Here is a 24,068-nt window from a genome sequence, read left to right as displayed (position 1 = left end):
AGGTGTCATTGTACCCATCCTTTCTCAAGAATGCTTCTTCGGTTTCTATTCCAACCTTTTTGTGGTCCCAAAGAGGGGTGTCTCCCTCCGCTCTCTCTTGGATCTAAAGCTCCTAAAGCAGCATCTTCATCGCTTAGGAAGGGAGCCCCTCCACTTGCTGATTGCCTCTATGGAACTCTAGGAGTTCCTCTGCTCTGAGGATGCCTACTGTGAGGTAAATCCGGAGATATGACGATAAATCATGATATTCAAGTATGTCAGGAAGCCCTCTCCTGGTGTCACCCCCCCTTTCCTTCACACAACTGGTTTAGCAACAAATCCCATGGCCATGTCCTGTGATATGGAAATTAGGTGGCTTAGGGACAATGGACACAGGATGACTCCCTGCCGTCACCCTGTAGTAGGAGCTGCTATCTAATTAGCAAGGCTCTGGAAGTAGCCAGACAGAACGACTCCAGTAAAAAATGGTTCATATCTCGCAAGCCATATTTCCGATAAATATGGCAACCATAAAAATGGTGTCTCCGCATGTGGACGATGCCGGCACCCCCTTTTTATGGGAGCAGGACATTGGGAAATGCCCCAGGCGTGATATCAGCCAATGGGGAACTGGCAGACAGGTCATGAGTCCCCTCGTTCTGTAGCTAAATTCATAACTGTCACAATGAGAGCATTGGCGTCCGCCTACGACGCTCCCAGGCAAAGTTATGGCCCATATTCCATGTTGGGATATTGTCCATAACTCAAGCCAGGGGTGGAGCAGTGCTCCCTGTGAGGTCACGAAGGTAGGAGGGGACCTGGATCTGCCCAGGTTGATAACCCTACTTCGGCCATTTTCCAGGGTTCTTCTCGCTGGGGGCACGTGTAGGAAACATCTGTGGGAGTTCCTGGAAACCTGGTCTACAGCGCCCCCCTGTGGCCAGACGCAACAAGGTAACTGCTGGAACTGTGTATGCCTGTTTGTAACCCATGCTTTGATTGTAACTGTACTCTGACATATGTATATTCTGTAGATTCCCTAGTGTATATATTGTAGTTCTAGTGTGCTTTAGGCTGATTAAATTATATAATTAATCTTGGGCTGTTCTGTTATCTCGATCTTGAATCCCACGTCTGTGTGTTCGGCTAATAGTTACCGTGAAGCGGTTGGTGGCAGCGAGTTTGTGCCAAGGATTATTGTGGGGAGGCCAGTGAGATTCGGGGAGATTTTATATATTCCGCCCGCGGAGGTCGGGGGAATATATACCCTACTCTCACCGGGGACCCTTCAATAATCGGCATAAGTAGTATAGCGGCCTCCTTGCTTATTGTCGGGCAATTCCATAATTGGCCTGACTATAAGAGGGGCGCTAGAGAGCGCATCACGTGCTCTGTCTGTCGGTCGGGAGGTATAAAGGAGGGGTGACCCCCACTTGTTACCCCCCGATTGTGACGTACTGGTAGCCAGCGCGGGGGATTTCTGAGTGACCCCCCCGGTGGTTTGTGACACCTACCTTCACATTCCAAATTGTGACGCTCATCAGAGGTTTCTCTTCCTCAGGGTCCAAGGCTCCCACTACCAGTTAGCAGCTCTTTCCTTCGGTCTTGCCTCATGGCAGCCGTCCTGGCTATTTTTCACCCCAAAGAGAGTCATTTCTTATTTCGATGACTTCCTGATAAAAGCCCCGCCCTACCTGGACTGTTGCGATTGATTCCAGATCACTCTCAACACTCTCACCCACCTAGGCATGCTAGTCAACACTGCTTGCGTCAGGGTTTATCTTCCAGAAGAATAGATTTCAGCTCTCATCCTTGGGATTCGCTCACTCATGCGTCCTTTCACCTTGCTCCCTTCAGCTCTGCATGCGTGTGCTAGACAAGATGGTTGCCGCAGCGGAGAATGTTCCCTTTCCTCAATTCCGTACTCTTCCCCCTCCAGCTGGCCCTCCTGCCAGCTTGGCTCAAGAGAATTTCCTCCCTGGACTGTCCCATTCGTCTTCCTCTTTGAGTGAGACTTCTCTGGTCTGGTGGAGTATTCCTTCTTCCATTCGACATGGGAGATCATTCCTCCCTTTCCATTTGCACATTGATCTTCTCGATGCATGCCAGCCTCCTCCGTCCGTTAGGGAGCGGTTTTCCTCAGTTAGTTTAAGGCCGCTGTAAAGGGGGCTTTACACGGTAGCGATATCGCTAGCAATTTGTAGCGATAGCGAGCGTGTAAGTACCCGCCCCCGTCGCGCATGCGATTTGTTTCTGATCGCTGCCGTAGCGAACATTATCGCTACGGCAGCGTCACACATACCTGGTCGGCAGCGTTGCTGTGACTGCCGAACAATCCCTCCTTCAAGGGGGAGGGACGTTCGGCATCACAGCGACATCACCGCAACGTCACTTAGCGGCCGGCCAATCAAAGCGGAGGGGCGGAGATGAGCAGGACGTAACATCCCGCCCACCACCTTCCTTCCGCATTGTGGCCGGCAGCAGGTAAGGAGACGTTCCTCGCTCCTGCGGTGTCACACATAGTGATGTGTGCTGCCGCATGAGCGATGAACCACCTGGATAAACAACCCTTACCGATTTTGAGTTTGGGACGACCTCTCCATGGTGAACGATTTTCACCATTTTTGAGGTCTCTTAAGGTCGCTGGTCAGTGTCACACGCTGCGATATCGTTAATGACGCCGGATGTGCATCACTAACAACTTGACCCCGACGACAAAACATTAACGATATCGTAGCGTGTAAAGCCCCCTTTACTCTTAAGAGGCCTCTCTTCAACATCCTGGAACTCTGAGACATCTACCTAGCTCTCATCCCCTGGTATGACTTGTTAGCGGGTCACATATGCAATCCAACAATGTCACGGCCTTAGCATACATGAACCATTAGGGTAGAACACGGAGTAAGTCCATCACGTCAGAAGTCTCTTGGATTCTCACTTCGGCTGAACGACATGTCCGGCAATGTCAGCGATACACATTCCAGATGTGGATAACTGGGCCTCCCACTTCCTAATTCGTGTGGGTCTCTCCGCAGTAGAGTGGTCCCTCAACACTTCAATGTTCAACCAAATCGGTCAAAGGTGGGAAACCTCTGATGTCGACCTGATGACCTCTCGAATGAACCACAAAGTTCCTAATTTTGTGTCCAGATATCGCAACCCTTTGGTATCGGTTCCGATGACCTGGTCCTTCCCTGCTCTGTTCCACTTCCTATACCTAGTCCCTCTGCTTGCTCTGATTCCTAGACTCATCAAGAAGATCAAAGCAAAGGGGGTACCACTCTTCCTGGTCCATTAGAGCCTGGTACACAGAGTTGACTTGCTCCCAGATGTCCCCCCTCTTCCACCAGAATTCTCAGTCTCTCAATTTAACTGTATACCTGTTCAAGCCGCAGTCTTAAGAGAAGCCGGTTTCTTTTCTCAGGTCGTTAAATGCGAGGATAAGGCTTTCTCGCCTTGATCAAAGTCTTATCTCTTGCTTGTGTGAGGACAGTCAGACCGTCTCCATTATTTTTACTCTCCCTTCTCTCTTGTCCTTTGTACAGTTGGGCCTAGAGTCCAGGTTGTCTCTGTTCTGTCAAGGGTCAGGTTTTTGCACTTTTCAATCATGTTCTAACAGAACTTGGACTCTTGTCCTCGTGTCAAGACCTTTCTTCAGAGAGTGGCTCTCTTGTTTCATCTATATCATTATCCCGTGGGCCCTTGGAACCTTAACATAGTCTTGAGTGTCCTTCAGGGACCTCCCTTCAAACCTATTCAAGATTTCGCTTTTTCTTTTCTTTCCTGGAAAGTTTCATTCCTGGTTGTGATCACCGCTGTCAGACCGGTCTCAGAATTAGTAGCCCTTTTCATGCCGCACGCCTTTTCTTGTGCTCCACCAGGATAAGGTAGTCCTACGATCAGTCTCTTCCTTCCTCCTCATGGTGGTTTCTCTTTTCCACCTCAACAAGGACATTGTCCTTACATTCTTTTTGTTAGTTTTGATCACATCCTCTGTAACAGTCCCTACACAAGCTGGATCACGGCCTTACATCTGTACCTCCCAACAGTTTCCTTCAGATGCTCTGATTAGCGGACCCGTGGCAATTCAGGTTTTGTGGGTTCAGCCGGACTTTATATATAAAGCTCCGTAACTGACCTGGAATTGACCTGCACTTCATTACAAGTCGTTGATTGGCTATTCACCCACATGCAGCCAGCCGTTAACAGAACACCTCCTTCCGGGGAAGGGTAGTTTGTGTTTTTTTTTGTTTGTTTTTTTTTTTTTTTTTTTTTTTAATACAAACTTCTTAATTTTTTCTTCCCCATTTAGATAAAAGTAAAACTACAGGTTTGGTATGTACGAACTTGTACAATCCTGGGGAATCATAATGCCAGGTCAGTTTTACCAGCGATAAACATGGCAGCATGGTAAATAAACCCCCAAAACAGCAATAGTGCAATTGCACTTTTGTTGCTATTTCACTGCACTTGGATTTTATTTCCTGTTTTTCAGTACAATATGGGGCAGAATGACTGGTCCCATTCAAAAGTACAACAAGGCCTACAAAAAACAAGCCCATCTATGACTATATTGACGGAAAAATAATAAAGTTATGGCTCTTGGAAGAAGGGCAGGGAAAAATGGAAAATCTCTTGGGGGTGAAGGGGATAATGAACAGTCCTGATTTATTGAGTAATTATAGTACTTTTAGTTTCCCTTTTTGTAAGGTTGTTTTCTTTTTTTTTTTTTTTATTTTTTATTTTTCTTCTAGGACAACGTGTGAGTTTAAAGTACTGGTATGATAAAGAGTGGCTGAATGAAGGTCATATGCATGGATTATCATTTCTAGAGGAAAATTACTCTCATCAAAACGCAAAGAAGATTGTTGCAACCCACCAGCTCTTAGGAGATGTGCAGCGTGTGATTGAGGTTCTGCATGGATTGCAGTTGAAGATGAGTATATTACAGTAAGTATACACCCGTGCATTATAAGACCAGCACATTATAATCTATTTTGGAGATACGTTCTGTTGTACAATCAGTAGATAATGTTTACTGTATCACGCCTGTGCCGGGACTTCTTGCACAGTGGCTGGAGTACTGCAGCTTGCTGTTCCCTGGTCAATCCATACTTTATTCCCATCCATTGCACTAAATGTCCTTAGCAGTGACTGTATGTTTTTAGTCGTGACAAAGTAAGCAAAAAAATTATTCCAGTTCCATCAAGCACTTTTTTTTTTTTTTTTTTTTCTTTTTTTTTCATACCACAAACGACATGTTTGGTGAGAAATTATTGTAAAAACTAGGTTTGTCGTGACCTTTAAAGTTACCAACAGTAGGGATTAAATTCAGGGCTGTGGAGTCGGTAAGCCAAACCTTCGACTCCGACTCCGACTCCGACTCCTCAAATTCTCTTGCACCGACTCCGGCTCCGACTCCGGCTCCGACTCCGACTCCTACATATATTGCTTATAGTTAGGTGAAAAATTTATTGTAGTACATGAATATGTGTATGTGAACATTAGACATTTAATAATTTTTATGATACAATAATCAAGATATTTGGATAGAACATAAAATATATTTATTGGATACAACTTTAGAACACAAAAAACTAATAAATTGTAAATATGTAATACACTATGTAATATACAGTAGATTACATATATATCTTGTGTGTGTATATACACTGTGTATATATATATAATATTACATATTTACAATTTATTAGTTTTTTGTGTTCTAAAGTTGTATCCAATAAATATTTTATGTTCTATCCAAATATCTTGATTATTGTATCATAAAAACAATTAAATGTCTGATGTTCACATTATACTACAATAAATTTTTCACTTAAATATAAGCATTATACTAAATGTTATTATTTAGTAAAATATTCAGCACATTCTGCATTGCACTCCTGTCCCCAATTTATTATATATTTTAGGAGTCGGAGTCGGTGCATTTTATACCGACTCCAACTCCGACTCCGACTCCACCAAAATGAGCTCCGACTCCGACTCCACGACTCCAACTCCGACTCCACAGCCCTGATTAAATTGATGGTTTTAGTAGAAAATGTCAGTCCCTTTTGTTGAACCCACCATAGATCAGTAAATTATCACCGTTCTGGTGATAGGTGAGTAAATTCTAAAGATGTGAACAAGGATTTTAAGTTGTACAAAATTGATGTGATGCAGACCATTAAAACCATCTCTGATTTAAACAGAAGCAATGAGCATCCAGATCTGCGGTTTTGGGGCCATCCATGGAAGCAACATGCATTAAACGATAGATGTTACATCAGACGAACTGTGGAGGAAAACGCCTGTAAAGAGGATTCCACAAACTACAGGACTTACAACGGAGCAGTGGATAAGCCTTCCCCAGTTCCTTTTGTGGAAGAATCTTATATCACCAGTGAACACTGTTACCAAAAACCTCGGACCTATTACCCTGCAGTAGAGCAGAGACTGGTTGTAGAAACTCGCAGTTCATCCCTAGATGGCGGAGTAGACCGAATACGGAATAACAGGGAAGACTCCATTGCTGAACGATTAGGCTGGGAATTGGACCGAGAGTTGCTAAAGGTAGAGAGCGAATCAAAGCATAATTACTGTAAGGTGGGTAATAGAAAATTGAGTTGGAGAATTTTTGTTTGGGTTCCGTCTGACAACTGCGGTTCTCTGCACAGATGTTTTGTGGCACCACTTTTGAACCTGTCTGTGACTTACTGTTGTGTGACTATGTTAGAGCTCTGACTTTGTTATAAGTAACCGTCAATTGCAGACAAGCCACGTTTCGCGTGCAACTGGCATTGAAGCCTATGGCAAGTACAGTTGAAACCAGAAGTTTACATACACTACTCTAAAAAGACACATCTGTATGTTTTTCTCACTATTTGACATGAAATCAGAATAAATCTTTCCCATTTTAGGTCAATTAGGAACCAAAATTATTTATATTTGCCAAATGCCAGAATGACAATGTTTTAAGGCATTTTTATTACTTTCTGCAAAATCAAAAGTTTTCCTACATTTCATTAGCATTTAATACCATTACACTTAAACTGTATGACTAGGGTCAAACGTTTTGGATATCCTTCCACAAGCTTCTCACAATAGTTGGTAGGAATTTGGGTCCATTCCTCCTGACAGAACTGGTGTAACTGAGCCATGTTTGTAGGTCAACTTGCTCGCACCGGCCTTTTCAGCTTTGCCATAAATTTTCAATAGGATTGAGATCAGGGTTTTGTGATGGCCACTCCAAAACTTTGACTGTTATCCTTAAGCCACTTTGTAACCAGTTTGGCTGTATGCTTCGGGTCATTGTGCATGTGGAAGACCCATTTCTGCCCAAGCTTTAAGTTCCTGGCTGATGTCTTGAGGTGTTGCTTCAGTATCGCTGCTCTCCGGTCCGGTGCTTCCTCTCTGCTGCGATCTCCGTGCCCCTTCTATGCAGCCCAGGCTGGCATTGCGGTCCTGCGCAGGCGCACTTTGATCTGCCCTGCTGAGGGCAGATCAAAGTACTGTAATGTGCAGACGTGAGGAAAGGTCAAAGAACACCCAATACCTTGATCTACCCTGAGCAGGGCAGATCAAAGTGCGCCGGCTAGTGTGCATGACATAGGACGCGTCATGCACACGAGCCTCAGAAAGAGGATGACTATCGCCGCAGAGAGGATGCACCAGACTGGATGGAGGAGGCGCAGGACCAGAGAGCATCAACACCCATCGCACCGGACTGCCCAAACACACACACACACACACACACACACACACACACACACACACACACACACACACCCGGTGAGTATTCTAAAAGTGTTTGTTTGCGTTTTACAGCACGGCCTGGTCTTTTTATAGACAGTATTCTGGAGTGCTGTATATAAGAGCCTACTGGTGGTGGCCGCAGCTTGTAGGGGACAAATCTGGTGACCGGTTCTCTTTTAAGGATACAAAGGCCTGCTGAATAGGTTAGAAGAAACTAGAGTAGAGGGAAAAAACAAAGAACAGATAAAAATATGGTGAATAGGCCTGTCATATTATGAAGATCTCATTGTGTCTATAAGAAAAATGCTAATGAAAAAGGAAAATATATATGCTCCATCAGTAACAAATTGTGCAGCACTGTATACACACGTGGTGAAAATTGTTGGTACCCCTCGTTTAATGAAAGAAAAGCCCACAATGGTCACATAAATAACTTTAATCTGACAATAGTAATAATAAAAAAATCTATGAAAACGAACAAATGAAAGTCAGACATTGCTTTTCTGCTTCCACGGAATTTTTAAAAAATAACTCGTGAAATAGGCCTGGACAGAAATGATTGCGCCCTCCTCCTTAACTTAATATTTTTTGTACAACCTTTGGAGGCAATCACTGCAATCAAATGATTCCTGTAACTGTCAATGAGACTTCTGTACCTTTCGACGTATGGTATTTTGGCCCACTCCTCAAGAGCAAACTGCTCCAGTTGTCTCGTGTTTGAAGGTCACCTTTTCCAGACGGCATGTTTAAGCTCTTTCCAAAGATGCTCAATAGGATTTAGGTCAGAGCTCATAGAAGGCCATTTCAGAATAGTCCAATGTTTTCCTCTTAGCAATTATTGGTGTTTTTTTTTTTTTTTGTTTTTGTTTCATTATCCTGTTGCAAGACCCATGACCTGCGACTGAGACCAAGCTTTCTGATACTGGGCAGCACATTTATCTCTAGAATCCCTTGATAGTCTTGAGATTACATTATATCCTGCACAGATTCGAGACACTTTGTGCCAGATGCAGCAAAGCAGCCCCGGAACATAACAGAGCCTCCTCCATGTTTCACAGTAGGGACAGTGTTCTTTTTTTTTTTTATTATGCTTCGAACATAGAGCTGATGTGCCTTGCCAAAAAGTTCAATTTTTGTCTCATCTGTCCATAGGACATTAACCTAGAAGCTTTGTGGCTTGTCAACATGTAGTTGGGCAAATTCCTGTCTGGCTTTTTTTTTATGATTTTTTTTTTCTCTTCTCAATAATAGTGTCCACCTTGGTAGTCTCCCATGAAGTCCATTTTGGCTCAAACAACGACGGATGGTGCGATCTGACACTGATGTTCCTTGAGCTTGAAGTTCACCTTTAATTTCTTTAGACGTTTTTCTTGGCTCTTTTGTTACCATTCGTATTATCTGTCTTTTTGATTTGTCATCAATTTTCCTTCTGCAGCCACGTCCAGGGAGGTTGACTTTAGTCCCATGGATCTTAAATTTCTGAATATGTGCAACTGTAGTCACAGGAGCATCAAGCTGCTTGGAGATGGTCTTATAACCTTTTACTTTTTTTTTTTAACATGTTTGTCTATAATCCTCTTTCTAATCTCCTGAGACAACTCTTTGCTTCCTCTGGTCCATGTTGAGTGTGGTACACCCCATGTCACCAAACGGCACAGTGAGTATCTGTAGTCCTATATACAGGCGCACTGACTAATTACAAAATTGTAGACATCTGTGATGCTAATTACCATACCTTGATTTTAACATGTCCCTTTCTTCGGCGCTCCATTGGGAGACCCAGACGATTGGGTGTATAGCTACTGCCTCCGGAGGCCACACAAAGCATTACACTAAAAAGTGTAAGGCCCCTCCCCTTCTGGCTATACACCCCCCGTGGGATCACGGGCTGCTCAGTTTTCAAGCTTTGTGCGAAGGAGGTCAGACATCCACGCATAGCTCCACTGTTTAGTCAGCAGTAGCTGCTGACTATATCGGATGGAAGAAAAGAGGGCCCATGCTAAAGGGCCCCCAGCATGCTCCCTTCTCACCCCACTCTTGTTGGCGGTGTTTGTTAAGGTTGAGGTACCCATTGCGGGTACGGAGGCTGGAGCCCACATGCTGTTTTTCCTTCCCCATCCCCCTGAGGGCTCTGGTGAAGTGGGATCTTACCGGCCTCCAGGCTCTGAGGCCGGGCTCCATCCACAGACCCGGAGATCCTGCTGGATACGGAGCTGGGTACAGTCAGGGACAAGGCCCTGCAACATTCAGGTACTCTGTGTCCCCGTACAGACAGGCACAGACACACTCCAGCGTTGCTGGGTGTTCTAGTGCGCCGGGGACAGTAGCGCTGCGCGCTTGGGTTATACTCACTGCAGCTTAGCTGAGTGAGTTTATGTGTGGGGAACTACCGCGCCGGCCGCCCCCGGAGACTGCGGCGCGGCTGAGACTTGTGGTGCGCCGGGGACTTCGCGCCGACCGTGCTTTTACGACGGCAGCGCTTATAAATCTAGTTCCCTGCTTCTGCGGCCTAGTTACGTTTCGTTCCCGCCCCCAGCCCTGTCAGTCAGGGAAGGGGAGAGACGCTGTACAATAGTCAGCGCCGAGGGCTGGAGTCTTATTTACATACTCCAGCCCTCTCACTGGGCACAGTGGGACGCCAGTTTCCCGCTCTTTGTCTGCAGCACGCCCACGGCCCGCCCCTCTTCACAGGACGCCGGCAGCCATTCCTGCACGCAGTCTGAGCTGGAGAACGGACATAGCCCTGGGAGACCCAGACAGGGGATTCTGGCGACCACACACCCGCTGTTAAGCGGGCGGTAAGCAGCACCTAGGTGCTGACCCCACTAGTGCCACAGTGTTGTTTTGTGTACTTTTGTCTGTACCTATATATTGCACTGTACGGTCGCTTCTTGGCTTATACCCCTATATTGCTCTGAGGAGACAACAGCATGTCATCCGCAAAAAGCAAGGGTGCCAAGGCACAGGCTTTATATGCTGCCTGTACCGCATGTGGGGCTGATCTACCGGCAGGTTCCACTGACCCCCATTGTGTGCAATGTTCGGTCCCTGTGCCACTTCGTCAGCCGGAGTCTATGCTAGTAGTGGCCCAGGCAGAGACGCCTGTGAACCCTGCCCCGGTGACTGGGACAGAGTTTGCAGTTTTTGCTGATAAGATGTCTGTGACTATGACAAAAATTCTAGAAACTTTGCAGTCCAGGCCGGTCACTCAGACCATGGGCACTGCTGATTCAATGTTCCCCGGTCCCCCTCAGTTGGAACTAATCCGTGCTCCAAGGGGGTCCCAGGCATCACAGGCTGAAGGCTCGGACTCGGACGACAGTCCCAGGCAGCCTAAGCGAGCTCGCTGGGAGAGACCCTCGGCGTCATCACGCTGGTCAGGGTCTCAGCGAGAGGATTCTCTGTATGATGAGACAGAGCTAGGTGATCAGGAGTCTAATCCTGAGACCGCTCTCAACCTGGATACCCCTGATGGTGACGCCATGGTGAATGATCTTATAGCGGCCATCAATAGACTGCTGGATATTTCTCCTCCAGCGGAGGAGGCAGCAGCACAGCAGGAGAAATTCCATTTCAGGTATCCCAAACGTAAATTGAGTACTTTTCTGGACCACTCTGACTTCAGAGAAGCAGTCCAGAAACACCATGCTTATCCAGATAAGCGTTTCTCCACACGTCTTAAGGATACACGTTATCCCTTTCCCCCTGACGTGGTCAAACGCTGGACCCAGTGTCCAAAGGTGGACCCCCCAATCTCCAGGCTTGCGGCTAGATCCATAGTTGCAGTGGAAGATGGGGCTTCACTTAAAGATGCCAATGACAGACAGATGGACCTTTGGTTGAAATCTGTCTATGAAGCTATCGGCGCGTCGTTTGCTCCAGCATTCGCAGCCGTGTGGGCACTCCAAGCTATTTCAGCTGGTCTGGCGCAGGTAGACTCTGTCATACGTCCATCAGTGCCGCAAGTGGCGTCCTTGACCTCGCAAATGTCTGCGTTTGCGACTTACGCTATCAATGCGGTCTTGGACTCTACCAGCCGTACGTCAATGGCGTCCGCCAACTCTGTGGTTTTACGCAGAGCCTTATGGTTAAAGGAATGGAAAGCAGATTCTGCTTCCAAAAAATGCTTAACCAGTTTGCCATTATCTCAAGACAGACTGTTTGGTGAGCAATTGGCTGAAATCATTAAACAGTCCAAGGGTAAGGACTCTTCCTTACCCCAGCCCAGATCAAGCAAACCTCAACAGTGGAGGGGACAGTCGAGGTTTCGGTCCTTTCGAGGTTCGGGCAGGGCCCAATTCTCCTCGTCCAAAAGGACTCAGAAGGAGCAGAGGAGCTCAGATTCCTGGCGGGCTCACTCACGCCCAAAGAAAGCAGCCGGAGGAACCGCTTCCAAGCCGGCTGCCTCATGACTTTCGGCCTCCTCTCTCCGCATCCTCGGTCGGTGGCAGGCTCTCCCGCTTTTGCGGCATTTGGCTGCCACAGGTCAAAGACCGGTGGGTAACAGACATTTTGTCTCACGGGTACCGGATAGAGTTCAGTTCTCGTCCTCCGCCTCGGTTCTTCAGAACTTCCCCACATCCCGACCGAGCCGATGCTCTTCTGCAGGCGGTGTGCTCTCTAAGGGCAAAAGGAGTGGTGATCCCTGTTCCTCTTCAGGAACGAGGTCAAGGTTTTTACTCCAATCTGTTTGTGGTGCCAAAAAAGGACGGCTCTTTCCGTCCTGTTCTGGACCTAAAACTGCTCAACAAGCACGTGAAAACCAGGCGGTTCCGGATGGAATCTCTCCGCTCCGTCATTGCCTCGATGTCTCAAGGAGATTTCCTAGCATCAATAGACATCAAGGATGCTTATCTCCACGTGCCGATTGCTCCAGAGCACCAGCGTTTTCTACGCTTCGTTATAGGAGACGAACACCTTCAGTTCGTAGCCCTGCCATTTGGTCTGGCGACAGCCCCACGGGTTTTCACCAAGGTCATGGCAGCAGTGGTAGCAGTCTTGCACTCTCAGGGACACTCAGTGATCCCTTACTTGGACGATCTACTTGTCAAGGCACCCTCTCAAGAGGCATGCCAACACAGCCTGAACGTTGCGCTGGAGACTCTCCAGACTTTCGGGTGGATCATCAACTTTTCAAAGTCAAATCTGTCACCGACCCAATCACTAACATATCTTGGCATGGAGTTTCATACTCTCTCAGCGATAGTGAAGCTTCCGATGGACAAGCAGCGTTCACTACAGACAGGGGTGCACTCTCTCCTTCAAGGCCAGTCGCACCCCTTAAGACGCCTCATGCACTTCCTGGGGAAGATGGTGGCAGCAATGGAGGCAGTCCCGTTTGCGCAGTTTCATCTGCGCCCACTTTAATGGGACATTCTCCGCCAATGGGACGGGAAGTCGACGTCCTTAGACAGGAAAGTCTCCCTTTCCCAGACGGCCAAGGACTCTCTTCAATGGTGGCTTCTTCCCACCTCATTATCACAAGGAAGGTCCTTCCTACCCCCATCCTGGGCGGTGGTCACGACAGACGCGAGTCTGTCAGGGTGGGGAGCAGTTTTTCTCCACCACAGGGCTCAGGGTACGTGGACTCAGCAGGAGTCCACCCTTCAGATCAATGTTCTGGAAATCAGGGCAGTGTATCTTGCCCTACAAGCCTTCCAGCAGTGGCTGGAAGGAAAGCAGATCCGAATTCAGTCGGACAACTCCACAGCGGTGGCATACATCAACCACCAAGGCGGGACACGCAGTCGGCAAGCCTTCCAGGAAGTCCGGCGGATTCTGATGTGGGTGGAAGCCACGGCCTCCACCATATCCGCAGTTCACATCCCCGGCGTAGAAAACTGGGAAGCGGACTTCCTCAGTCGCCAGGGTATGGACGCAGGGGAATGGTCCCTTCACCCGGACGTGTTTCAGGAAATCTGTCGCCGCTGGGGAAGGCCGGACGTCGACCTAATGGCGTCCCGGCACAACAACAAGGTCCCAACTTTCATGGCACGGTCTCGCGATCACAGAGCTCTGGCGGCAGACGCCTTAGTGCAAGATTGGTCGCAGTTCCAGCTGCCCTATGTGTTTCCCCCTCTGGCACTCTTGCCCAGAGTGCTACGCAAGATCAGGTCCGATTGCCGCCGGGTCTTGCTCGTCGCCCCAGACTGGCCGAGGAGGTCGTGGTATCCGGATCTGTGGCATCTCACGGTCGGCCAACCGTGGGCGCTACCAGACCGGCCAGACTTACTGTCACAAGGGCCGTTTTTCCATCTGAATTCTACGGCCCTGAACCTGACTGTGTGGCCATTGAGTCCTGGATACTAGCATCTTCAGGATTATCTCAAGGGGTCGTGGCCACCATGAGACAGGCTAGGAAGCCCACGTCTGCTAAGATCTACCACAGAACGTGGAAGATTTTCTTATCCTGGTGCTCGGCACAGGGAGTGTCCCCCTGGCCATTTGCATTGCCTACTTTTCTTTCCTTCCTGCAATCTGGTTTGGAAAAAGGCTTATCGCTCGGCTCCCTTAAAGGGCAAGTCTCAGCGCTATCGGTATTTTTTCAAAAGCGTCTAGCACGACTTCCTCAGGTACGCACGTTCCTGCAGGGGGTTTGTCACATCGTCCCTCCGTACAAACGGCCGTTAGATCCATGGGATCTGAACAGGGTACTAGTTGCTCTCCAGAAGCCGCCCTTCGAGCCTCTGAGGGATGTTTCACTTTCTCGACTCTCACAGAAAGTGGCCTTTCTGGTAGCGGTCACGTCTCTTCGGAGGGTATCCGAGCTGGCAGCGCTGTCATCCAAAGCTCCCTTCCTGGTTTTTCACCAGGACAAGGTAGTGCTGCGCCCGATTCAGGAGTTTCTCCCTAAGGTGGTATCCTCTTTTCATCTCAATCAGGATATCTCCTTACCTTCCTTTTGTCCTCATCCAGTTCATCGGTATGAAAAGGATTTGCATTTGTTGGATCTCGTGAGAGCACTCAGAATCTACATTTCCCGCACGGCGCCCCTGCGCCGCTCGGATGCACTCTTTGTCCTTGTCGCTGGTAAGCGCAAAGGGTCGCAGGCTTCCAAATCCACCCTGGCTCGATGGATCAAGGAACCAATTCTTGAAGCCTACCGTTCTGCTGGGCTTCCGGTTCCATCAGGGCTGAAGGCCCATTCTACCAGAGCCGTGGGTGCGTCCTGGGCATTACGACACCAGGCTACGGCTCAACAGGTGTGCCAGGCAGCTACCTGGTCGAGTCTGCACACTTTCACCAAACATTATCAGGTGCATACCTACGCTTCGGCGGACGCCAGCCTAGGTAGAAGAGTCCTGCAGGCGGCGGTTGCCTCCTCGTAGGGGAGGGCTGTTTTGCAGCTCTAACTTGAGGTATTAATTTACCCACCCAGGGACTGCTTTTGGACGTCCCAATCGTCTGGGTCTCCCAATGGAGCGCCGAAGAAGAAGGGAATTTTGTTACTTACCGTAAATTCCTTTTCTTCTAGCTCCAATTGGGAGACCCAGCACCCGCCCTGTTTCCTTCGGGATTTTTGTTTTTTTCGGGTACACATGTTGTTCATGTTGAACGGTTTCAGTTCTCCGATGTTACTTCGGATTGAATTTGTTTAAACCAGTTATTGGCTTTCCTCCTTCTTGCTTTAGCACTAAAACTGAGCAGCCCGTGATCCCACGGGGGGTGTATAGCCAGAAGGGGAGGGGCCTTACACTTTTTAGTGTAATGCTTTGTGTGGCCTCCGGAGGCAGTAGCTATACACCCAATCGTCTGGGTCTCCCAATTGGAGCTAGAAGAAAAGGAATTTACGGTAAGTAACAAAATTCCCTTCTTTGTCACATTATTTTCAGGGAACCATCATTTCTGTCCAGGCCTATTACATGAGTTTATTTTTTAAAAAAAGTGTAAGCATGGTTGAAAAGCAATGTCTGACTTTAATTTGTTCCTTTTAATAGATATTATATTTATTACTTTTGTCAGATTCAAATTATTTCTGTGATCATTTTGGGTTTTTCTTTCATTTAAACGAGGTGTACCAACAATTTTGACCATTAGTTTAGATTATGACCACAATATCACATTATTCACATGAAATAGGAGGCAATATGTATAATAATAAACAAAGGGATGCATATTATTATTATTATTAATGTTATAATACATACATTGTCATGTTACAGTAACAAAGTGGGAGAGAATTACATTGTTACAATTCTTTTGCTATCTAGTTGTTATGAGATGAAAAAACAATATTTCTTTGTCGCTCCTAATTGGGAGACCCAGACAATTGGGTGTATAGCTACTGCCTCCGGAGGCCACACAAAGCATTACACTTAAAAGTGTAAGGCCCCTCCCCTTCTGCCTATACACCCCCCGTGGGATCACGGGTTCCTCAGTTTTCAAGCTTTGTGCGAAGGAGGTCAGACATCCACGCATAGCTCCACTGTTTAGTCAGCAGCAGCTGCTGACTATGTCGGTTGGAAGAAAAGAGAGCCCATACTTGGGCCCCCAGCATGCTCCCTTCTCACCCCACTTTGTGTCGGCGGTGTTTGTTAAGGTTGAGGTACCCATTGCGGGTACAGAGGCTGGAGCCCACATGCTGCATCCTTCCCCATCCCCCTTTGGGCTCTGGGTGAAGTGGGATTTACCGGTCTCCAGGCACAGAGACCGTGCTCCGTCCACAGCCCCTGGGGAATCTGCTGGATATGGAGCGGAGTTTCGTCAGGGACAGGGCCCTGCTACGCCAAGGTACTCTGTGTCCCCGTACAGGCCGCGCACACACTGCAGCATTGCTGGGTGTGTTAGTGCGCCGGGGACAATAGCGCTGCTGCGCTTGTGCCACACTTCCACAGCTTGCTAAGGGAGTTAGTGTGTGGGGAACTGCCGCGCCGGCCCCTGCTGACAGTTTTTACTGCGACGCGGCTGGGACTTGTGGTGCGCCGGGGACATCCGCGCTGGCCGTGCAGATTTGTCGGCCGCGCTTTTTACTAGAGTCCCCGGCTTTTGCGGCCTAGTTCCGTTTCGTTCCCGCCCCCAGGCCTGCCAGTCAGGGGAAGGGCGGGACGCTATACAGAAAGACCGCGCCGAGGGCTGGAATCTGCTTTACATACTCCAGCCCTCACATTGAGCACAGTGGGAAGCCAGCTTCCCGCACTTTGTCTGAGGCACGCCCACGGTCCGCCCCTCTTCACAGAACGCCGGCAGCCATTCCTGATGTGCAGGCTGAGCTGAAAAGGGGAGACAAGTTCTGGGACACCCAGGCACGGGATTCTGGCGACTACACACCCGCTTGTAGCGGGCGGTAAGCGGCACCCTCCGGTGCTGACCCCACTAGTGAAAGTGTTCATTTGTATTTTTATGCATGCATGCTATACATTGCACTAAACGGTCGCTGGTGATTCTTGGCTATATACCCTCTTGGAGGAGAATACAGCATGCCGTCCGCAAAAAACAAGGGTGCCAAGGCACAGGCTTTTTATGCTGCTTGCACCGCTTGTGAGGCTGTTCTACCGGCAGATTCCACGGACCCCCATTGTGTGCAGTGTTCGGTCCCTGTGCTCCCTGCTCGGCCAGGGCCTCTGCTGGAGGTGTCCCAGAGAGATCCACCTGTGAATACTGTCCAGGTGACGGGGACAGAGTTTGCAATTTTTGCGGATAGATTATCTGTGACTATGTCTCAGATTCTAGAAACTTTGCAGTCTAGACCAGTAACTCAGACCATGGGCACTGTTGATTCATTGCTCCCGGGCCCCCCTCAGTTGGAACAGCTCCGGGGGTGTCCCACGCATCCCAGGGTGATGGCTCTGACACGGACGACAGTCCCAGACAGCCTAAGACAGCTCGCTATGAGCGGCCCTCTACATCATCTCACTGGTCAGGCTCTCAGCAGGAGGATTCTCTGTGTGATGAGCCGGAAATAGCTGATCAGGATTCTGATCCTGAGACCGCTTTCAATCTAGATACTCCTGATGGTGACGCCATAGTGAACAATCTTATCGCGTCCATCAATAAAATGTTGGATATTTCTCCCCCAGCTCCTCAAGTGGAGGAGTCAGCTTCACAGCAGGAGAAATTCCATTTCAGATTTCCCAAGCGTAAATTAAGTACTTTTCTGGACCATTCTGACTTTAGAGAGTCAGTCCAGAAACACCACGCTTATCCATATAAGCGCCTCTCCAAACGGCTTAAGGATACACGTTATCCCTTTCCTCCTGACGTGGTCAAGTGCTGGACCCAGTGTCCCAAGGTGGATCTCCCTATCTCCAGGCTTGCGGCTAGATCCATAGTTGCAGTGGAGGATGGGGCTGCACTTAAAGATGCCACTGACAGACAGATGGAGCTCTGGTTGAAATCCATCTATGAGGCTATCGGCGCGTCGTTTGCTCCTGCATTCGCAGCCGTATGGGCACTCCAAGCTATTTCAGCTGGTCTTGCACAGATTGACACGGTCACACGTACATCTGTTCCGCAGGTGGCATCCTTAACCTCTCAAATGTCTGCATTTGCGTCTTACGCGATTAATGCTGTCTTGGACTCTACGAGCCGTACGGCAGTGGCATCTGCCTACTCCGTGGTTTTACGCAGAGCCTTGTGGTTAAGGGAATGGAAAGCAGGTTCTGCTTCCAAAAAAGGTTTAACCAGTTTGCCATTTTCGGGTGACCGGCTGTTTGGTGAGCACTTGGATGAAATCATTAAACAGTCCAAGGGTAAGGATTCATCCTTACCGCAGCCCAGACAAAACAAACCCCAACAGAGGAGGGGACAGTCGGGGTTTCGGTCCTTTCGAGGTTCGGGCAGGTCCCAATTCTCCTCGTCCAAAAGGACTCAAAAGGATCAGAGGAGTTCAGATTCTTGGCGGGCTCAGTCACGCCCAAAAAAGACAGCCGGAAGACCCGCTACGAAGGCGGCTTCCTCATGACTTCCGGCCTCCTCCCTCCGCATCCTCGGTCGGTGGCAGGCTCTCCCGCTTTGGCGACATTTGGCTGCCGCAGGTCCGAGACCGTTGGGTGCGAGACATTCTGTCTCACGGGTACAGGATAGAGTTCAGTTCTCGTCCTCCAACTCGATTCTTCAGAACGTCTCCGCCTCCCGACCGAGCCGATGCTCTCCTGCAGGCGGTATGCACTCTAAAGGCGGAAGGAGTGGTGATCCCTGTTCCTCTTCAAGAGCAAGGTCACGGTTTTTACTCCAATTTGTTTGTGGTACCAAAAAAGGACGGGTCTTCCGTCCCGTTCTGGACCTAAAAAACTTCTCAACATCCACGTGAGAACCAGACGGTTCCGGATGGAATCCCTCCGATCCGTCATCGCCGCAATGTCTCAAGGAGATTTCCTAGCGTCGATAGACATCAAGGATGTTTATCTCCACGTACCGATTGCCCCAGAGCATCAGCGTTTTCTACGCTTCGTTATAGGAGACGAACACCTTCAGTTCGTAGCCCTGCCTTTTGGTCTGGCGACAGCCCCACGGGTCTTCACCAAAGTCATGGCAGCTGTAGTTGCAGTCCTACACTCTCAGGGACACTCCGTGATCCCTTACTTAGACGATCTGCTGGTCAAGGCGCCTTCCCAAGAGGCATGCCAACACAGCCTGAACGTGGCGCTGGAGACCCTCCAGGGTTTCGGGTGGATCATCAACTTTTCCAAGTCGAATCTAACCCCGACCCAGTCGATAACATATCTTGGCATGGAGTTTCATACTCTCTCAGCGGTAGTGAAGCTTCCGCTTGTCAAATAGCGTTCATTGCAGACAGGGGTGCAATCTCTCCTTCAAGGTCAGTCACACCCCTTGAGACGCCTCAGGCACTTCCTAGGGAAGATGGTGGCAGCAATAGAGGCAATCCCTTTCGCGCAGTTTCATCTGCGTCCACTACAATGGGACATTCTCCGCCAATGGGACGGGAGGTCGACGTCCTTCGACAGCAACGTCTCTCTCTCTCAGGCGGCCAAGGATTCTCTTCGATGGTGGCTGCTTCCCACCTCATTGTCGAAAGGGAAATCCTTCCTACCTCCATCCTGGGCGGTAGTGACGACAGATGCGAGTCTGTCAGGGTGGGGAGCAGTCTTTCTCCACCACAGGGCTCAAGGTACGTGGACTCAGCAAGAGTCCACTCTTCAGAACAACGTTCTGGAGATCAGGGCAGTGTATCTTGCCCTACAAGCCTTCCAGCAGTGGCTGGAAGGCAAGCAGATCCGTATTCAGTCGGACAACTCCACAGCGGTGGCATACATCAACCACCAAGGAGGAACTCGCAGTCGGCAAGCCTTCCAGGAAGTCCGGCGGATTCTGACGTGGGTGGAAGCCACGGCCTCCACCATATCCGCAGTTCACATCCCAGGCGTGGACAACTGGGAAGCAGACTTCCTCAGTCGCCAGGGTATGGACGCAGGGGAATGGTCTCTTCACACGGACGTGTTTTAAGAGATCTGTCGCCGCTGGGAGATGCCGGACGTCGACCTAATGGCGTCCCGGCACAACAACAAGGTCCCAGTTTTTCATGGCACGGTCTCACGATCACCGAGCTCTGGCGGCAGACGCCTTAGTTTAAGATTGGTCGCAGTTCCGGCTTCCTTATGTGTTTCCACCTCTGGCTCTGTTGCCCAGAGTGCTGCGCAAGATCAGGTCCGACTGCCGCCGCGCCATCCTCGTCGCTCCAGACTGGCCAAGGAGGTCGTGGTACCCGGATCTGTGGCACCTCGCGGTAGGCCAACCGTGGGCACTACCAGACCGACCAGACTTGCTGTCTCAAGGGGCGTTTTTCCATCAGAATTCTGCGGCCCTGAACCTGACTGTGGGGCCATTGAGTCCTGGATCCTAGCGGGTTCAGGATTGTCTCAAGAGGTCATTGCCACCATGAGACAGGCCAGAGAACCTACCTCCGCCAAGATATACCACAGGACGTGGAAAATATTCTTGTCTTGGTGCTCTGCTCAGGGAGTCTCTCCCTGGCTATTTAGCTTGCCTACTTTTCTTTCCTTCCTGCAATCCGGGTTGGAAAAAGGTTGTCGCTCAGCTCCCTCAAGGGGCAAGTCTCAGCGCTATCTGTATTTTTTCAGAAGCGCCTAGCACGACTTCCTCAGGTACGCACGTTCCTGCAAGGGGTCTGTCATATCGTCCCTCCTTACAAGCGGCCGTTAGAGCCCTGGGATCGGAACAGGGTTCTAATTGTTCTTCAGAAGCCGCCTTTCGAGCCTATGGGGGATGTTTCCCTTTCTCGCCTTTCACAGAAAGTGGCCTTTCTAGTAGCGGTCACGTCTCTCCGGAGAGTGTCCGAGCTAGCAGCGCTGTCATGCAAATCTCCCTTCCTGGTGATTCACCAGGACAAGGTGGTTTTGCGCCCTATTACGGAGTTTCTCCCTAAGGTGGTATCCCCGTTTCATCTTAATCAGGATATCTCCTTGCCTTCCTTGTGCCCTCATCCAGTTCATCAATGTGAAAAGGATTTGCATTTGTTGGATCTCGTGAGAGCGCTCAGGATCTACATTTCCCGCACGGCGCCCCTGCGCCGCTCGGATGCACTCTTTGTCCTTGTCGCTGGTCAGCGCAAAGGGTCGCAAGCTTCCAAATCCACCCTAGCTCGGTGGATCAAGGCACCAATTCTTGAAGCCTACCGTTCTGCTGGGCTTCCGGTTCCCTCAGGGCTGAAGGCCCATTCTACCAGAGCCGTGGGTGCGTCCTGGGCATTACGACACCAGGCTACGGCTCAGCAGGTGTGCCAGGCGGCTACCTGGTCGAGTCTGCACACTTTTACCAAACACTATCAAGTGCAGACCTACGCTTCGGCGGACGCCAGCCTAGGTAGACAAGTCCTTCAGGCGGCGACGGCCCACCTGTAGGGTAGGGCTGTTTTTACGGTCCTATCACGAGGGGTTATTATACCCACCCAGGGACTGCTTTTGGACGTCCCAATTGTCTGGGTCTCCCAATTAGGAGCGACAAAGAAGAAGGGAATTTTGTTTACTTACCGTAAATTCCTTTTCTTCTAGCTCCAATTGGGAGACCCAGCACCCGCCCTGTTTGCTTAGGGATTTTTGTTTGTTCGGGTACACATGTTGTTCATGTTGAATGGTTTCGGTTCTCCGATGTTCCTTCGGATTGAATTTGTTCTTAAACCAGTTATTGGCTTTCCTCCTTATTGCTTTGGCACTAAAACTGAGGAACCCGTGATCCCACGGGGGGTGTATAGGCAGAAGGGGAGGGGCCTTACACTTTTTAGTGTAATGCTTTGTGTGGCCTCCGGAGGCAGTAGCTATACACCCAATTGTCTGGGTCTCCCAATTGGAGCTAGAAGAAAAGGAATTTACGGTAAGTAAACAAAATTCCCTTCATATGTGTTATTAGTCATACTATAGATATATACGAAAAAGTGATATCCATATTGTTACAATCACATTATCATAAGACCATATCATATACTCTATTGAGACCGTCTGGAGACAAAGTTTGTAACGTATGTATCCAGAAGGCCTCGTGTTCCCTTAATTGTTTCACGCGGTCACCCCCTCTTCTAACACGAAATACCTGCTCGAATACCTGGAACATGACTACAAAATGGGCAGGAATGGGTAATGTCGTTTCTTTACTTACACTGAATTGTCAATTTATGTTTTAAGATGGGGTCCCGGATATGCTGGGAGGTCTCTCCAACAAACCCGAGACTGCAGGGACCTTTAATTAAATACACAACATATGAAAAGTCACATGTAAAGAAATTTCTAATTGGGAATCTTTTGCCAGCACATGGATGACTGACTTATTCGCCCTTTGTTACGTTTGAACACTGGGCGCAATTAATGCATGGGTATGTGCCTTTTTGTGGTGTGCGTAAGAATCCTTGAGTAGGTGATGTCTTCTTTGTGCCAATGTTGGCTCTTACTCCGTGCCCTTTCAAATTATGTCTTTCTTTATCGTTCCTATGGGAGACCCAGACCATGGGGTGTATAGCTTCTGCCTCCGGAGGACACACAAAGTACTACACTCAAAACGTGTAGCTCCTCCCTCCTAGCATATACACCCCCTGCTAGCCAGTCATAGCCAGTTCAATGCTTTGTGTTTCAGGAGGTCACACACACATGCATTCTCTGTTTTTTGATTTTTGATTTTTCCTTTTGGATCAAAGATTTGGAAGAAAAGCGGGTCCAGCTGGACTCCCGGCATGTCCCTTCTCACCCCACTGTGTCGGCGGTGCTGTTAAGGTTGATTTTCCAAGGCTGGAGCCTTCTCGTGCCGCGCTCCTTCACCATCCCCTGGGGCTCTGGCTTGAAGTGGGAGCCAACACGGTTCTCACTGCTTTGCAGGAGACCGGTCTCCATCCGCAGCCCTTTTTCAGGATCCTGCTGGACGGAGCGATCACCCCCCAGGGACCTGGCAACCTGCGTCTTACAAGCTAAGTATATGAGACGTTATTACCACAGAAAGTGGTCTTTCCAGGGGTCCTTTATACTTTATTTATTGGGGAGAGTGTGTTATATGATTGTGTTAACATTTCCGGCCGGTTCTCCAGTTTTCACTGGAGAACCGCGCCGATGGTGCCTGCACGCCGGCCGCATGTTTAAATCTAGGCCCCGGCTTCGCCTGAGGCCTAGTTTCGGTTTCCACTGCCTCTGCATGTCAGTCATGCAGAGGGACAGTGTGGCTCCGCCCAGCGGCTGTGCAGCACAGGGAAGGGACACTCCTCACTGAGGAAGGATTCCCTCCCCTGGCTACCTCATTTGCCGCTCTCAGAGTAGGCCCCACCCCCTCTCCTCGCTCCGGTCGCCATTTTCTCAGCGTTCTCTGTGCCTGCATAGGCACAGAGATTCCACATTGTGACAAGTGGGGGCCTGGGCTGAGGGACTGGAGGGCACAGAAATGTCTGTTTAAACGATCTGGCAGCCACAACCTCCGGTTTGTGCATCTGCTTATTTTATCTGTTTATATATGCTGGGGGCCATTCTAGGACAGAGCCCCCACCTCTGCAGCATGTCTCACATCAGAGCAAGGCTGCAAGGCTGTTTTTATTATGCACTGCATGTAGTCTCGTACGGCTGTACCGAGCTCATAAACACAGTGGCCCCTCAGCCTGGAGGCTCATCAGTGGTCCCTCCAGCTGCTCCGGCTTCGGTGGCTGACCCCTGGTTTGGCTAGAATCCGCTCTTTCCAGGGGTCGGCTGTCCCGGAATCTGCTGAGCATGCATTAGTCCCCTTCTCAGGGCGTTTTCTGCTACAGCTCGCTCAGCAAAGCTCACAGAGGACTCTCCTACTGGTCTCAGACCCCGTCCTCCTGACATGGAGACGCAGGGTCCCCTGTCCTCCCCGTCCCGCAGCTCTGATTACGAGCTGACTCACTGGACGAGGAGGATGTCTCTACCAGG

At 49.4% G+C, this 24,068-nt stretch overlaps 1 protein-coding gene across 6 annotated transcripts in view; it reads left to right on the top strand.

Annotated features, from left to right (window-relative positions):
* The window catches only part of PHF20 (PHD finger protein 20), a 188,686-nt gene that overhangs the window by 144,179 nt on the left and 20,439 nt on the right, over positions 1-24,068 (top strand). For 5 of the 6 annotated variants that reach the window (XM_075349891.1, XM_075349890.1, XM_075349887.1 and 2 more), the window contains 2 exons: positions 4,734-4,929; positions 6,192-6,585. In XM_075349891.1, coding sequence (XP_075206006.1) covers positions 4,734-4,929; positions 6,192-6,585 — 590 coding nt within the window. The remainder of the gene's footprint in view (positions 1-4,733; positions 4,930-6,191; positions 6,586-24,068) is intronic. The other variant, XM_075349889.1, reaches the window with a different exon arrangement.

This window comes from Anomaloglossus baeobatrachus, chromosome 5, assembly GCF_048569485.1.
Source record: "Anomaloglossus baeobatrachus isolate aAnoBae1 chromosome 5, aAnoBae1.hap1, whole genome shotgun sequence".
In the NCBI taxonomy this organism is placed as follows: Eukaryota; Metazoa; Chordata; class Amphibia; order Anura; family Aromobatidae; genus Anomaloglossus; species Anomaloglossus baeobatrachus.
Note: the sequence above shows the minus strand (reverse complement) of the source record. Positions and strands in the feature narration are given on the sequence as shown.